Source organism: Brienomyrus brachyistius, chromosome 11, assembly GCF_023856365.1.
Source record: "Brienomyrus brachyistius isolate T26 chromosome 11, BBRACH_0.4, whole genome shotgun sequence".
NCBI lineage: Eukaryota > Metazoa > Chordata > Actinopteri > Osteoglossiformes > Mormyridae > Brienomyrus > Brienomyrus brachyistius.
In genome coordinates this window covers 6,565,835-6,580,378 of record NC_064543.1, presented here as the reverse complement: position 1 = coordinate 6,580,378, position 14,544 = coordinate 6,565,835, and the positions used below count along the sequence as shown (strand labels likewise).

The window sequence follows — 14,544 nt, the reverse complement described above, 5'->3', positions numbered from 1 at the left end:
TGTTTTTTTTTTTTTGCCAAGTCCCCGATGGGACCTCCCAAGGACGCTGCTGTCAATGTCAGGGATTAATTTACATTAGATGTCCATCGGGAATTCCCGATTAATCCCTTTCGAGGCAACGATTACGATTATGTCGTGAATAGATTGTAATTTAACTTAATTTGGGTCATGAACAGCAATCCTTCACTGGTCTGTTCCGCTGTTTACAGAGTCAACATTAACTTTAACAGGAATGCTGTGGGACACAAGAGGTCTTTTACTGAGGCTTTATAAATATTTTAAACTAATTTCTTCCCTGCGCTGTACTGGTACCGTTTCATTTGCGTGTGACAATGCTTTTAAAGAGTTCAGTTTCATTTAGGTTTTATTCGACTTGAATGGACCTTTCTCACATTTCCCCACAGCGATTTATCACCGGATGAAAATATAGGGTGTTAATTTATAGTAATATATTTTACTTTAATGAACAGATGGTGCTATTATAATTGCCACGTTGGTCAGGTACACAAAGGAGAGCTAGGAATTATATGGGTTTTAATCATGGGCGTAAATTATAATCAAAGCCATCCAATACAACCCCCGGACCCGCTTAAATGGGTGGCGACCTCAACACCCCCAGTCACGCCCTAGGTTCTAATTGAAGGAAATGCATTTACCATGAGGAACTGAAGCAGAAAGATGACTCTCTTTGTTCAAAATTATCATTACTGACATAATACATGCATATCTAAGGAGACATATTTATACATCAGTATTGCTAATTTAGCTTTAGCCAGTTTGCATACCTCCTGTTTGGATTTAGATGATAAATATGCCTACGCAATAACATTCATCTTCCATTACGGTGGGGCATGGTGAAGGAGGGAAGAGACGGACAATCCACAGAATGACAAAAAGGGATTTATTAACCAAAACTGATTACAGAGGGGAGAACCACAAAATACAGATGCTCCTCTACTTACCAATGAGATACGGTCCGAACGGCCGTTTGTAACTTGAAATGTGCGTAAGTCATTATTCAACATCATTTCAAGGGTATATGCAAGTACAAAGAACTAGGATACTGGGAGTATGTATGCTATGCTGCTGCATGGTAGGAGTAGCGGCTAGAAGTCGTACTAGGCGGAATCGGCGCGCAGAAAAAAAACTGATGTTGCGGGCAGGGAACGGGAGCCCAACGAACACGATTTGGACTTACAGTCCTCTTCGTTCGTATGTCTAAAAGTTCGTAAGTTGAACGTTCGTAAGTAAGGGAGTGTCTGTAAAGGGACCACGAGGGGTCAAAAACAAAACAGGAAAATTAAGAACAAACTAAAGAAACCAGACAGTAAAACGCAACTAGGCACCAGAGCACAACAAAGAGCAGGACTAGGAAACAACCACAGGTACTAACACATGGTAACCAATACATATTAAATAACAGGTGACTAGTGACTGGAGAGGACAGCCTAAGCCGCTCACTTTGCCCACTGAGCTAAACGGCGGCCTGGGGAGCAGGGAAACACTCTGGGACAGGGCTGTTCAAATCACGGTCCTCAAGGTCCGAGCTTTGCTGATTTTCCAGCTTTCCTTTACCTATGAGCCAGGTGTGAAGCCTCTGACCAATCAGAATCAGCAATTATTAAACTGCCTATCTGGGGGAAGTGAAAAACAAGGTTTGGATTTCGAATCGAGGGCTAGATTTGAATAGGGGAGCTAAAGGGCTACAAGACAGAGAGGGTGGAAACAGGATGATCAGCGACACCTGCTGGCCAAAATTGGACAAGACGCATAGGACAGGGTTGGACAGGCAACAACCCTGACAATCTTCCATAATGGCTCCTGGTGACACCCCGCACAGGGGCGAGTCCGTCAGCGGACACACCCTCCACCATGGAGAGGGGTATAGATGCCCTGGCAGGGGCCCAGTACCTACCATCAGCCCCACTTCCCCAACTCTGCAAAATCGTACTGTGGGACCCGTAGTTTGTCAGACTCAGTGCCAACTCAAGCAGTCCAACCCAAGGCGAGACACACATGCCTGTAAGTCTGAGGCAAACCTCTAAGCTGCCAGGAGTTATTCTTTATTTTTGCATACTCATGATATAATCCAACCTCCCCCCATGTGCTGCTGGGAGCAGAATGCAGGTCACGCCCAGTTTCAGAAATTCTTCAGGAGCAGTAGTCAGTGGTCACTTTCCTTTTCTATTTCGGCTCTTTAACTTCATGCTCAGCACAGGCCATGTGAGGAGCCGTTTTGTAAAACAGTACAAGGCAGCACTTTCTTGTAACAGTTGCAGGACGTGACCCTCCGACTGGCAGAGGATTACAGTGAGCCAGTCACACAGTGAGCCTCCTCTCTGCTCCATCATGTGGATTCAGAGACGTGTACGAAGTATATAAACTCAGAACATTTCAGTTAAAATGACAAATGGTTATTAATAAGTCAATAATCACCTAGCAACCAGCCTTCCTTTCCCAGCGATTGATTTCCTCTGACTTCTCCGAGCAGCAGTGAGGAGACATTGCGATTAACGGGAATTAAGACTGGCTTTCTGAAATGGCAGGATGCAGTCACATCAAGGGAGGGCTACGGATTACAGAAGTCTCCCCAAATGGGTTTGGGTGTTTTCCTCATGGTCCACAGAACACATTTTGGGGGGCGAGCATAAGGGGGGAGCATTAAATCACGTCCATGTCATGGCAGAAACTCAGATATAACCTTCTGCCTCCTGGTTTGTTTCCTAACCCGTCGGAGGCTGCTCTCCTCCTCCCAGTGCCTCCCAGTGCCTCCCAGTGCCATGATGACCTGACATTAAATATAACCCTAAAAATACCACTGCTTGGCAGATATCAAATCGCAACACCTGCGTTTTGAATCACTTTTTTGTTCAAAATGCATGGCTATAATTTAGGCGTTTTTAAAAAATAATAAAAATGTTATTGTTTTGCATAAAATTATTTGGAGGTAATTTTTTCATGATTGTTCATGACTGCATTCTCAAAGATGCGTCGAAGGTTGCTGGGACATCGGCACGGCCCCCCCACTCCCCCTCCTCTCACCCGCCACGAGTCTGCAGTCCGTGGTTTACCATAGTTTACCTGATCCAGTGCGCATCTGTTGAAGAGCCTGATGAACATTCAGCAGCTATGACTCGCCTTGCCTCAGCAAAGTGCCGTTGTGACTTCTGACAAAGCCGACTCACCTCGCCGCTGCTCCGACCTCCTTACACTTCATTGCCCCCAACCCCCACCTCACCCAGATCTTATCGATTGTGAATCTGTAAACAAAAAGCAGCTTTGATCCAGTCTATAGATCAGATCCTTAGGCCACATGCGACCCTGACAACCATGGTTAACTGGGTCCTCATCGGCACCGAGGTGTGTCCTCATGTAGAAGGTCCCAATCCCAACGTTCAGAACATGGCTGCTGCTTTACGGACATGCCAGACGAGTAACACACAACCAGCCCTGAATATGCCTCATTAACAATCAGACACCAGAATGCGGAGCCTTTACGTGACACCTGGCAAACCAGAGAAAATAAAGCCACACACATTACAATGTCTGCAGTCCAGCTATAGACACTCAACAGAACTAGAACAATAAATTATGCTGGACTTCCTTTGTCTGTTATTGGCTCCTCGTCTCTCCTACACTGGGATCTGATTGTAAATCAAAGTGGAGAATAGATTTATTGACCAGGAAGAATAAGATGTGGTAATTATGGAGAGAAGCGTCACGATAATCCAAAGTTGACTGCCAAATGTTTATTTGTGCATTTTCCTTACCCCCCCCCCCCCCACGCCGGTTGTCCTTGGGTGTGGAGCCGCTCTGACAGTGGCCTGAGCCATCATGACCTGGGGGGGGGGGGGGACAGGTAAGGTTGATTGAGTCATGGTTTCTGTCACCTGTTCCCAGGGCCTTGTTCCACTCCCTGCAGCTTGGCCCCCTGCAGCCTTCCGAGTTTGACGGTGGGCCCAAGAGGGGGGGGGGGGGGACAAGCCAGGAAGCCTCAGAATCTCCAGCCTGAGTGGGATGATGGGCAGACTGTGGTGCAGCCGCACACACACAGACACACGCGCAGGCAGACACACGCGCACACAGACACACGCGCACGGCACAGGCAGTGGTGGCGGGGAGCACGCCGGTGGGTGAAAGGCAGAGGACGCGTGTGAGGAGTCAGCGGCAGCACCAGCGCATGGAATTCCCTCTCCTGCCATCCGAGCCGGTCGGCGCCCCCCAGCCATGCCGGCAAGGCGATGCAGCGAGTCGGCCCTGATGTGATGCAGCGGTAGGAGATGCACTCTGGCTGCCGGCGCCGCGCTGCAAACCGCCGTCGCTACTTTCCCCTCCACAGGATGTGAGAACGGCCAGGTAAAGCTGCTCCTTTATCGCCGTGGCAACCAGGAGGGACTTTTTCCTTCTTCTTTCCGCCTCATTTCCTCGGTATAATTCAATCTGTATCTGGGGGCGGGGGGGGGGGGGTTTCTGTTCCAAGACCGGTCGTCCGGTGCCGGGTCGTTGGTTTCTCCGTGCTTCCCATGTCGGCAGTCGGGATTTTCCTCGGTGTGAGAGCCAGCGATCCTTTCATGCTGCCCGAGCCTTTGTAGGATGAAAGCCCTCCGCTGAATTTGCATGGGACCCCGGGGAGACTGTTTGGGGCACGTTACGGACTGCTTCTGGATCAGCGCCCCCGTGCTTTATTCCGAAAGGGGACACGTTCGGCGTTCGAGCACCAGAAAAAGTTCACAGAATCATTTTTGAAACAAGGTACGTGGAAGAATTTCATGGGGAAAATAACATGTAGGGATTTAAAGTTTCTGTCAGCCCAAGGATCCATGTTCCGATGTACTGATGTAGATGTTAGTTTGACTGCTCTGCTTCACATGTTTAGCTGCACCAATCTGTCATGGACAATTTTCTCTTGGTCTTGAAATATTATATTTTAAACTACATATGAAAAACTGTAAAGATTAACAAGGGGTCAAAAGACTTCTAAGGTGTTTACAAAAATGCATGATGAAATTAGATCTGTTTGTGTCTGCAACATGATTGTGTGATATGGTGGGCTGTTGTCACATCAGTAACGCCGCTCACTTTAAGTTGTCAGTTTTCATAGAAATCATGCATTAAGAATAAAGGTATGGAATTGATAGGCAGGGGAAAAATCATTAATTTAAAGACAGATTTCAAATTCTGCTTCGGCATAAGACGCAGGCAATAAATATCATATAATCTTCCGCAGTGTCCATAATTTATAAGCGTCAGTCTCTGAGTGGGTTAATGCGCAGGGCGCTGGACAGAGGATCGCATGTCAGCTGTTAAGATGCAATGTTGGTGGGTCCCACTGGCAGGTGGCTGTCTACACTGCGGGTGCTATGGAGGCATCGTGCAGCCTGACCAGGCTGTTTGGGGTGAAGGTGAGCTGTGGTAGATTCAGCAGTGAGGTTTTAGGGGCGGTGAGGCATACTTAACCCCCCTGGCCCACTGCGCTATCCTGTGTGACACCAGTGACAAAGGGGCAATCAGAACTGGACTGGGGTTCCAGCAAAATCTGGGTCTCTGCCATGATCAAGGTGCATAAACCCATTTCTTTAATTCTTGTTTTTTACGGTTCCATGTTCCGTCGTTCTTTGTTTACCGTGAACGCGGCGGCTTTTCCTCTGCACTGCTACCCTAGTTCGGAGCTCAGTGCCAAACACCACTGCACTACCCCGACTTTAACTCTCCGAGAAGATTTATCCTCAGCCATCCATCATACGAATGATTAAAGAGTAACGATTTGGCAGAGAGGAAGTCGTACGTCACGAAACACGCCTTCATAAATTTGGCTTCATAAAAACGTGCAGCGGTAGCCAGACCAGTCGGCGGGTGAGCGGATCTGCGATCAGGCAGCATGACGTCCCGGACGCGCTCTCCTGCCACCCAGAACTTGGAACACAGGCTAGGGTTAGTGCGGAGCCTGGGAGGAGGAGGGTCGGAGCCCGCTGGCCCCCATAGGACGGGCTGCCATTAAGATTAAGAGACTATTTAAGAATGATTATCGCTATCAGTAGGTACACCTATGGCTCTTTAATCTCTTATAAAGGGGCACCATTCCAAAGACTCACAGATACTGAATCAGTACACATCCGATTGGATAGATGATGAACAAACTATGCACTATGCCAGACCTTTGCTCACAGAAGTGTCTCACAGAAGTCATCTCTCCAGATGCTGCATTATTAAGGTCACTGCCGGCTCATGATGGTCATCACCTCTTTCTCAGTTTACAGATCTTCCCTTTCGTCCCTGTCACCATATCAGCCCTTCTGTCCCTGTCACACTATCGCCTGTCACTCATTGTTCCTGTTACACTATCCTCCCTATCATCCTATCAACCCTTTCTGTGACAGCAAGCTCACAGATAGGTTCACCTGGCAGTTGAAAGCTCTGGAGAAACCCTCGTCCCTCTCTCTCCCCTTCTCTATCTTTCCCTCTAGCTCTTTCCTTCTCCCCACCAGCTCTCTCTCTCTGGAGAAACCCCATCCCTCTCTCTCTCCCTCTTTCTTTCTCTCTAGCTCTTTCCTTCTCTCCCCCCCCCCCCCCCCCGCTCTCTCTCTGGAGAAGCCCCCGTCTCTCTCTCTCTTATCTCTCTTTCTCTCACAGTCAAGCCATCCCAACCTGTCAGGATGCCTTTGTGAGCTCAGCACTTTACCCCTGACACCTGCTTAAGAATCAGAACGCCCCACCAAAGGTGACAAGGGCAGAGCCCGGGACTCCGAAACAGACGCAGTGGGCGTTTCTAGGACAAATGTGCCTGTCTTCCTGTAGAAGCCTACTTTAGGACAGCGGGCTACAGCGGGAGATCCCCAGTGGCCCCGGTAGGACCTTAAGTATCCTAAAATGGCAACAGCCCTAACAGGAAGCCAGCAGGAAACCAATAGGAAACTAATCAAGCAGCCAGCGGGACTGTCGACCTTGGCTGACCCTCGGCAGCCCAGGAAGTTCCAAAAGCAGTTTGGTCATCTTGTGCGAGAACAGGCAGATTTTAATAGTTAGAAAGTCTTTTTGTAACAGACTTTTGTGAAAACTTTGCCAGGTCAGTGGATCTCATTAATACACCAGCCCAGGGGGACATGGAGACCTGCAAAATGAATCCCCGCAGAATTCTGGTGTGGCCACGATTAACCTACGTAACGGTGAATCGTCTGTTCAGCTCTGCCATCGATTATGCAGCATTACCCCCGCTCTACACCACCTCTCACCATCCCAGTAACACCTCAGTGCCGCTGGCGGTCTGTGAAAAAGGGAAAATCCGGCAGCCCTTAATGAATTCGGGAGGACACAAAAACCATTTTACGCACTGAAAGGAGGAGAGGACAAGCATATCTGTGCAATCAGAGGCATCAATTTGCGGCTGAGAGGAAAGCCATTTCCTCCCATAATGTCACCACCAGCGGACGTGGATTTCTGTGCTTCCTTGTCGCAGACCTGCCATTACTATGCCGAGGGAAAATGAATAAAAGGAGTGACCAATCAAAGCACTCGTAACTCAGTTATGGCCGCAAATGGCCTCCCCAGGGCTTGGGTACCTCGGGACCCTGGAACGTGCACCTCCAGATACCTCGGGACACCAGGATGCACCCTGGAATGCTGGCAGTGAATTCCCGGAAAAAGAGGTTGTTTATCGTGCATTAACAAGGTCTAAATCGGGAAGGGGGGGGTCATCCATCTCCTGTGACAGGGCTGCGGGGTGGGTGAAACCCCTAGATTATCTGGGCTGCAGCATGCTGCACCAATACTGCAGCCGCAGACCGTTAGCAGGGGTCAACGTGGGGTGGGGGGGGGACAGCGTGGGGTGGGGGGGGTGGGGGGGGGGACAGCGTGGGGTGGGGGGGGCAGCATGGGGGGTGGGGGGGGGGGGGACAGCGTGGGGTGGGGGGGACAGCGTGGGGTGGGGGTGGGACAGCGTGGAAGCTCTGCATCCCTGAACATCTGAGCCGCACTGACTCCCAGCACCACGGCGGCTGCTGCCATCTGCTTTGCCCCCCCCCCCACCTGACATTCCTGCCTGAGAGTCCACCCCACCACCTCCTTCTAAGATCCTCCTTTTTCCGCGCTCCTTGTAGCCGGATATGTTTCTTTAATGAACATTGGATAAAATGACCCCACATCCCAAGTGCGGAGGCCACTGAGAGACCAGCACCTGCGTTACGTGTCACGCTGAGGCCGTGTGCTGAATTTCCACGACAGAAGCCACACATCCTCTTATGCCGTTTGTGTGCCTTCCGACAACAACTCTGTGACGTGCAGAAAATATGAATGCTGGAAATGCCACTTAACTCCGATCAGCTTCATTTTTAAACAGAATAAATTAACCTTCCTTCTGCTGTATGGAGACCTGGAGCTGCGCGCCCCAGCGCCTGGCTTTAAAATCAACAGGGGGAGACGGGGGTAACGTTCTGTAGACGGGAGTCCGCAGCATAATGCAGAGATGGAACATCAGAGAACCACCTAGAAATGTTTGATCAGAACTGAGTCACTGTGGAGATGAAAGGTATCTGTACAGGGGTCCTTGCCTGACAGAGTCAGCCCTAATTTTCCATTAAATTGCTAATGCTGTTACCAAGGTTACACTTGCCCAAGTACTTGAAAAAAGCAATAATTATGGCTCAGAAAAGCCCCCCCCCCCCCCAACAGCATAAGTAGAAATGTCTGGTAAACAAAATTGCTCGGTATTCTCAGGCAGGAATGGTATTCCGAAAGTGCTGATCCAGGGAAGGAGAGGAGCGAAGAGAGGGGCTTCCTCATTGTCCAAGTTCAAGCAGGAGCCAAGGGTTTTAAGGGCCCCCCCAGGTGTCATCCCCAAGCCGGCCAGCAGGGAGCGCTCTGAGGGGTCTCTGAATAACACCCAGGTTCACTAACACAGGGGACCTGCGTGTCACTTTGCATTTTTACGAATTTACGATTTCCCCGAAAAGGCTGCAAACACTTTTTTTTTTTTAAACTGTTTTCCCTCAACATCAGCCAAAGCTACTTATTCATGAACTTTAGTATTTATCCTATTTATCTTTCGCGTTTCTTGCGGGAAGGAGGAATATAGTACTTAGAATGCTTGGGACATCGTTTGCTTTAAACGCTCAGATTCACGGGAGATCGTGCGTTTCAGTGGTCCTGCCTGCGGGGCGAGCATGCGGGGGGAGCAAATTCCTTCACCGTTCAGCCCGAAGAACCCGATGCCAAAAGGGAGAGAGGCGTGAGTCCGTACGAACACATCAGAATGAAGAATGATAGACACTGGCAGTGGGATTGGCTTTCCCGGAGGAGGAGAACAGGCCAGCCAATCAGCAAGTGACCCAGAACGGACTTCACTTGGTCAGGGCCTTGGATGGAATAGAGGCATTTTAAAAAATAATTGACATCACCAAGTATAAGGCGTCAAGTAAACACTCATCCTGGGGAGTCATGGATGGATGGCATTTTCACACTCTTTGGAGGCTGGGATATTAATGTCAAAAGAGCAGCAGCAGATTAAAAGTGAAAGAAACGTACATAACAAAATAAGATAAGGTGGCACGTAGACTCCAGCTGCAGCTCGCCACAGGCGATTAGCATGCATCCCGAGGCACCGTCGTCAGAGAGACGCCATCAGCCCACTCCTCAGCATCGCAGTACATCACAAAGCTCGTCTGCACTCCCCGCGAGAGCCTGATGAACTTTCCACTGACTCGTCCCTAAAAAAGTGGTCAGAAACTCAGAAATGATGCAATTAGCGGCGAAAGGGCTGCTCTCTGCGACCACCAGGTGATCTAGTTGACCCTGCTAATTTAGCTGTAATGCTACGTTTTTGGAATTTGGTCATTCGCTTCGTAACCTGCAGGCTTTCAAATCCATCCATCCATTTTCCAAACCGCTTATCCTACTGGGTCGCGGGGGGGGGGGGGGAGGGGGCGGAGCCTATCCTGGAAGCAATGGGCGCAAGGCAGGGAACGACCCAGGATGGGGGGCCAGCCCATCGCAGGGCACACTCACACACCATCCACTCACACATGCACACTTATGGGCAATTTAGTAACTCCGATTAGCCTCAGCATGTTTTTGGACTGTGGGGGGAAACCGGAGTACCTGGAGGAAACCCCACGAGGACATGGGGAGAACATGCAAACTCCACACACATGTGACCCAGGCGGAGACTCGAACCCGGGTCCCAGAGGTGTGAGGCAACTAACCACTGCACCACCATGCTGCCCCCGCTTTCAAATTTAAATTTAATGTCATGTACACAATCATACATAGTACAACAAGCAGCAAAATGAATTTGTAGTGCCTGACCTACTAAGAACTAGAGTACAAAAATAAAAAAGAAGATAAAGATATGTAATCAAATAAAACAGACACAAAATGTTAACTGAAAATAATAATAGAATATGGCGATAAAAATATAGAATATAAAGAGAGTTAAGAATAAAAAAAGAAATAAAAATTTCTCCACATGCCCTCGATTCCGGATAAACGACGACATGAGTCGCTTTAGTAAATTGACACACAAGGCTTCACTGGTACTCGAACACTGAAGAGCAGTATGGGGAGAGAGGGCTGTACCTGAGGCCGAGAAACAGCCACTTCACACTAATCTACCTTTGAACAATACAGACAGCTCTGCTGGGGAGGATGATAGATACTGCTCTGCTGAGAGCGCAAGATTTGGTCTCTCTAAGCATTAAGGCCTTAGAAAGATAATGTGAATTCCTTCAACCAGGCCCTTCTGACCAGTACATCTTTACTGTGTGGTTTGCAACAACTTAAAGACTGATGACCATGTCATAATAGTCCCCAGACCGCAATTCCCGTCTCTTTAAGCTCAACTATGTAGTTTTTTTGTGTAAAATTGTATACTTGTCAGCTAGTAAAGCGGCATCAGATCATGTTGCTTGGGAGTTTATTTTACTGACAAATAACGAAAATACAAAACTAGTTAAAGAAACTGCATAGCTGACAGGTTTGGAGGAACCTATTCCCGCCCCCGTTTCTCGTTTGGGTGCGGTAATTCCCCAGTGCTCCCAAACCGGAAAACCTGTGGTCAACTGGATCCCAGCTGAATTTGAATAGCTAAACACACACAGGCTGCACTGTTTTTGAGGGACACAATTACAACAGTACTCTACAGACTGAGCTTAATTAGCGGAAGCTTAGTTTCGTTCATTAATGCAAACTCATTTTAGACAGCCATGTCGAACCTCAAACATTCATAAACTAAAGCATTAATATAGTTATAATGAGAATCTTGAAAGGAAGCTAAACCACTGTCCTGCAGTCATGGGTCCCTCTGGAAGCTTAGCCTCGCTGAGGTCCCTCACTTGCTTGTGGTGTATTATCTGCCTCGCTTGTACGTTGCTTTGACAAAGAGCGGCTGCTAAATAAATACATGTAAATGTAAATGTAAATGACGCCCAAGCTCGCTGACCGGGGCAGCACGAGAAGCCTCCCGCCAGCAATCCGCTTGTTACAGCACATCCTCTCAGCCCATCGTTATCGACCCTGGGTTTCGTGCAGTTACAGCAACCAAGCAGTAACCCCCCGCTCTAAATTGCCTCGAGTGTAATTTTAATCTGTCCCCTTTTCTATTGACACGCTGATTTCAATCTTCTGCCCCTACCGATTGATCAGGTTTTATTAGATCCAGGACCGGGTGACTTCGGAGAGATCAGTATGATTGCACAGGCAGAGTCGCTCCAAGCCCTGGCAGCACGATCGCGGATCTGGCTGCGGGATCTGGACCGGTACCAAAGTGCACGTAGGGGGGCATCATCAGCTGTAGGATATTCTGAGTGGCGATGCATCACGGGGGATGCGGTGCCAACTGCAATAGGACAACGCTCAAATAAACATACACTCACTGTATTTTACACGGTCAAGATACATTTTGAACAGGCACGTTTATGCGGTTATTTTTAATGTAACCCTTTTTTAAAAGATGTACACGGAGTATTAATCGTTGATTCTTAAAATGATATTTCTCTTCAGACTTAAAATGTGCCGAATTTAAATACTAATGTTATATATTGATCGCTTGACAGATACATCTTGCATATCACCTGTCCAGTACAGGGGACACCCTAGACAGGATGTCAGTCCAATGCAGGGCACACGCACGCCCTCACATATGTCACGCCATGTGGTTGGTAATCAGGTGGCAGCTTATAGAGCGCCCCCCCCCACACTGAGCTACGGTGCGCGATAGATACACCTATCAGTATTTTACAAACGCCTAAAATTATTACTTCAATGGGTACCAGATGTCTTTTTGCGTTTATTTTAATAAACATACAAATCTGTTTGTAATGTGCTATTTGCTTCACCTGTATGTCGCTTTGGAAAAAAGTGTCTGCTATATAAACAAATGTAAATGTAAATCGGACTTTTACATTGGGTTAATAAAGATGCATCATCCTGCTCCTATGCTATTAAGGATGTTTAAGGGTAAATATAAGGTAAATTACTTATTCCAGCCATTGATAGCATCTCTACAGAGGCCACTATGTGAAGGAGATCAGTGTTTCCAAGCCGATCCTTGAGGATCGACAGACAGTTGGGAGCTGGGAGGGAGCAAAAACGTGGACTGTGAGGGTCCCCAAGGAGCGGCTTGGGAAACAGTGAAGTAGATCATATTGTCGTCTATCCTTCGTCGCTGTGCTTCCCAGGTGAAACAGCAGGATGGTAGCCGAGGTGGCCTGGGCCAATGAGGACACACCGAAGCGATGGAGGAGACAACCCCCGACCCGGCCTTCGTCGACGTGGACCAGGGGCTGGCCCTGGCATGCATCGTCTTCCTCTGCCTCCTGCTGGTGGCCATGATCATCCGCTGCGCCAAGGTTATCATGGATCCATACAGCGCCATCCCCACCTCCACCTGGGAGGAACAGCACCTGGATGACTAGCGGTGGGAGAATGGGTGTGGAGGAGGCCCCCCGGGACATGTCGGTGAACCGGCAGGAACTGGGCAAAGACGCAACAGAGATTCCCATAGGCCTCGCCTGATGGAGAGAAAAGGCCAGCAGTCTGGCTTGATCTGGTGGCAGGGGGGGGGGCATTTTTACCCTGCATTCGAAGGACCCTGACCCCATTAAAAGAACCCCCCCTCCCCCAAAAGAGAGGGCCAACGAAGAGCCTCATGATGGACGTGTTAAACAGATCCCGTGTCAAATGGGGGAACGTCTCCCCATTTCCCATTCTGGATCAATCCAGATCGGGGGGAGTGGTTATGTTTCATCCAGTCAAAAATGTTGCCTGCATATTGGAATTAAAGAAGCGCGTCTCTGTAAACACAAACATCATCCATCTTGCCAAAGCATCTCACTCATATGCTTCTCATACTGTCCAGGTTAATAAGCTGATATTTTTGGCATGTCCGTCAGTCGGACGAAAGGTAACACTCGTAAAACTCCTGTATTTACACTCGCTGGCTTAACTGCTAGCTCTGTGGATAAACCTAGACAGCGCAAGTTGACTTTGGGAAATTTATTTGAGGCTTTTGAAATGTTTGGTCGTAAGCGGGGGGCCCACAGTTGACTGCCAAAAACCATGGGATTCATTACTCACTTTCCTGGAAGCGTTTAATTCATATGCGTGATGATTTGAGCTATAATGAAACTCACTACAAATATCTCAGAGTCTCTGTAGCTGTTCTGCTCCAGCCATTTACAGGTGACTTTCTGAGAGTATGAGTCCATCTATAAAATCACGTATAAGACCACCTTACTGAATCCAGAGCGAAAATGGACATTCTGTTCCAGCACTGAAAACCAAAGCGGTCATGAAGGAGGTTGAAGGAGTAACATGGTATAAATCAAACTGTCTCTCCCCTGCTTAAGGGGTCTGACCAAGCAACCATGTCAGCTGGTCTAAGTACCTTCTGGTACCGCTGAGTTATGTCTCTGAGAAGCGTTTCAAACCGCTCACGAGATCACATCCTCATCTGCATGCCACAAAGAGCCTTAGCCAAACCAACAGAACCATCTTAAAACCTCAGTACACCGCGAGGGACAGAACCGTAGAGCGCCATGTGAACACTGACAAGCAAAACTCACCTTGTAATGGGTGTATCATTTAGCAGACAAAAAAACTGACCATTAAAATCAGTCTTAAAATAAGAACGAGTTCTGTATTTTTTTTATATACATATATTTTCACTGGTTACATCCTCAAGGTTGGTCCATTTTTACCATTTTAATGTCACTTAACGTTTTAAAAACGGCTTACTGTTAAACCTCGGACAGCCGGAATCGTGAACCTAATCAGTGATTCATTCCCTCACGGTCTTTACGCACGAAGTAAATAAATAACTTTTGACGTCGGACCAACAACACACGAGGTAAGTAGTTCTACATCCGGCAGTGGATTATTATTTACTGACCAGCATGGAGACATATTTGCGTATCCGGGATAAACGTTTGTTGAGCCGAAGAAGCAGGTATTTCCAGGACTTAATACAAGCGTATAAAATCTTTTTATGAATGAACGCACAGTCCCTTGTCACAGACAGGGAGTGCGAGACACCGTGAGCTCGTTCTAACGTTAAAT

At 48.2% G+C, this 14,544-nt stretch overlaps 1 protein-coding gene across 2 annotated transcripts; it reads left to right on the top strand.

Moving 5' to 3' along the window:
• Positions 1-4,120: 4,120 nt before the first annotated feature.
• On the top strand, positions 4,121-14,095 carry LOC125704147 (cortexin domain-containing 1). Of its 2 annotated transcripts, XM_048969493.1 has the most exons (3): positions 4,121-4,356; positions 4,481-4,752; positions 12,666-14,095. In XM_048969493.1, exon 3 carries the CDS (start codon positions 12,723-12,725, stop codon positions 12,900-12,902), a length of 180 nt encoding a protein of 59 aa, XP_048825450.1. In that variant the 5' UTR covers positions 4,121-4,356; positions 4,481-4,752; positions 12,666-12,722; the 3' UTR covers positions 12,903-14,095. The 2 variants fall into 2 exon arrangements, with proteins under 2 accessions (XP_048825450.1, XP_048825451.1); XM_048969494.1 differs by lacking the exon at positions 4,481-4,752.
• Positions 14,096-14,544: the final 449 nt, after the last annotated feature.

Bases quoted from the DNA above. Each gene is read 5' to 3' on its own strand.
- LOC125704147 (XM_048969494.1), top strand. From the start codon at position 12,723: ATGGAGGAGACAACCCCCGACCCGGCCTTCGTCGACGTGGACCAGGGG.